The sequence below is a fragment of the Ipomoea triloba genome, chromosome 4 (genome assembly GCF_003576645.1).
Source record: "Ipomoea triloba cultivar NCNSP0323 chromosome 4, ASM357664v1".
Lineage (NCBI taxonomy): Eukaryota > Viridiplantae > Streptophyta > Magnoliopsida > Solanales > Convolvulaceae > Ipomoea > Ipomoea triloba.
In genome coordinates, this window is record NC_044919.1 from 1,952,597 (window position 1) to 1,955,588 (window position 2,992).

Consider the following 2,992-nt stretch of genomic DNA (forward strand, 5'->3'; position numbering starts at 1 on the left):
GGGGGGGGGGGGGGGGGGGGGGGACGAGAAAATACATAGTATATGCCCTGAAAACCACACAAGAAATTAAAATAACGTGTGCTAGAAAAACCTATACTGCATAATTGACCGAGATTATGTTAACAAGAATCAAACTATTTATCAATGCCTAACTACTAGCTAGGGGCTAAGTTTTCACTAGCCTGGTTTAAAAAAAAAAAAATCTTTTTTTGGTGCATTAGAGAAGACCCAAATAATAAGGCCTCTATAATTTGATCTACCTTGAGAGCACCCAATTGTTATACCATGGATCAGGTTCATATTACATGGTGGATCAGGTTCATATTACATTGTGAACCCTGATACAAAAATTATGTGCCTAGTTAACTCATTTTGTACCTTACATGCAAACAAATAACTTATAATTGTTGGCACATAATATGATAGTTACAAGTACAGAATTGTCAACTACAAGTACAGAATGTATCATTTGAACCAGGATCTACAATATAAGGTAGACCCTAGTCCATGCTATAATTTGCCGAGAGCACCCGAAGTATCTAACCATATATACACACACATTAGTATTACAATGTTGTAAATACTAGTTTTAACACAAATTAAAAGATATATTATATCTTAAGACTGAATAATGGAGTACATACTGTAAATATATTTAGTATTTGATGCATATATTTATATTGAACAAACACATACATGCCCATAGCTATGTATATATAGATAATTAATGGAGAAAGAGTTGAAATGTATGCAGAAGTTACTACCGATGTACACACAGTAATTGTCGGGTGAAGAAGAGAGTGGAACGGCTTTCTGAAGATTGCAGGATGGTAATAACAACTTATGAAGGTAGACACAATCATTCCCCCTGCGATGACTCCAACTCTTCTGAACATGATTGTTTCACTTCTTTCTAGACTACATATATCTATATCTTACTATTTCCATATTTATATATATATATATATATAATAATAATAACATTATATATATATATCTGTAATGATCGAACACAAATAATATATGTCCTCGGATCCTATGTTTGTATCTATATATTATCCTCCTAAGGGTTTCATCAACAAATTAAATTAGCTAGCTCAGCTCTGTCATTTATGTATTATTACATTATTAGTCTCCCAAAAAAAAATGTGTTTTCTATTTGGTATAGTTGTATTTTCTCTTTTATAAGTCTTGACTCTGGAGGAGTAGTTTTATGAATGTATGCATCGGGATAGTAACATGAATCTAGACTATTTGAATTTTTTCTAAAAGAGGGATTTGACTTGCATTTTGGCTATATGTTCACATATAGATTAATTAGTGCATGTGCTGATGTTTGGTAATAATATTCGTCTTGTCTCTCGATTTTTTTGTACTTACAAAGTCTCTAGATAGATAGGTTAAAGTGGTTTCTCTCTCTCTGAATCTTATTCATATGAAGTGACCTAGATTTTTCTTCTTCTTCTTCGGGATTGGGGGAGGGGGGAAGGGGGGGTGGGGGTGGTATTCTTCCTCTTGTATGAAAAATAAAAAATAAAAATTATTGGGGGTATTATGAATGGATCCGTAAGCACTACTCATCAAATAGGATATAATAGTAGCTCGACTTCATCTGAAATACTATATATTAGTCAGAGACATGAAAGGTCAAATCCAATATCATGTCACCAAAATTAAACATGACTATACTATGAATTTTTGCATACTCATAATAGGTTGATATATACAAATATTAGTCAGAGCTTAATATGACTAATATATATATATAATCAAATAAGACAACATCTTCCCATGAGACTGTGAGACACAAGAATACACACAGTCTACTACATGAATGCATATAGACTGTGTGTAATTTGCCAAACATGAGTGTACACAATCTAGTGTGTTTCCATTTATGTAATAGACTGTGTGCATTCATGTTGTGCCTCACAGTTTTATAGGAGGATGATGTCTCACTGGAACATTATATATATATATATATTGAGTAAGCTAAGAAAAGACAGATTATGTAGTCATGGTTAAGTTGCTTAGATATCCAGGAAACACATTGGAAGTCAAAATTAGTAGTATAAAATTAAAGAAGTCTAATTCTTAAGTAAGTTATTAGTGGATGAAGGTAGCTAGCTTATCAGTGCACTTGAATTGAAACCTAAACCAAAGAACTTAGTTAATAAGATGATGAAGTGTAATGAGTGTAGTGATTCTTTTTGTTGACCAATTAGGGCATACTGATTGTTTCTTGCAAATGTAAATATAATATAATGCGCCATATCTGATCTAGTAGCTAGCTATCTCCTTCACTTGCCCACCAGTCACCACCATGTTAGTTAAACACAGACACACACACACACACATATATATATATATATGGGTTCCCAACTAATTAAGCTTTCATCAAATCCTATTTACTTTGTGAAGTTCATCCTAGGTAATGATTATAAACATGCCATTTTGCATGTAGTTACCCAGCTTCTCATGTAATAATGAGTTGTGGTTGCATTGGAGGCATTGGTATATATAATAGATGAAAATCTCACTTAAGACTTACTTTCAACAATAGAGTGGGTTACGTGGGTACATGTTTAATTCCTGCCATGAACATCAGGGGTTCGGATTTAGGTTGGGTTAATTGTGCACAGAAGTGTTCATGATCAATTTGGTAGGTAGTATTTGGCCATTAGTTTATGGTTTCCAATTAATCAAACTGCTTTTGATGGAGTTAAATATTTTGACCATAATCTTAAAATCTCATATTATCGAGCTTATTGGTTAGTTCTATTAAAACTTTTTATATTTAAATTTAGTGTTCTAATTAAATTTTTAATTTTAACAAACTAGCACATTACATTAATGAATATAAACTTAAATATCCTTTAGTAAATCTAAATTTCTACTTTTAAGTTCTAAATCAAAAATATATGTGACAATTATAAAAAATTTGTATGAAATATATAAATTTTATATTAATAAATTTGATTTTATTAAGAAT

At 31.6% G+C, this 2,992-nt stretch overlaps 1 protein-coding gene across 1 annotated transcript in view; it reads left to right on the forward strand.

Moving 5' to 3' along the window:
• The window catches only part of LOC116015238 (probable WRKY transcription factor 12), a 5,572-nt gene extending 4,425 nt beyond the window's left edge, over positions 1–1,147 (forward strand). The window contains exon 4 of the mRNA XM_031255264.1: positions 755–1,147. Coding sequence (XP_031111124.1) covers positions 755–917 — 163 coding nt within the window. The 3' untranslated portion in view covers positions 918–1,147. The remainder of the gene's footprint in view (positions 1–754) is intronic.
• The last annotated feature ends 1,845 nt before the right edge of the window (positions 1,148–2,992 follow it).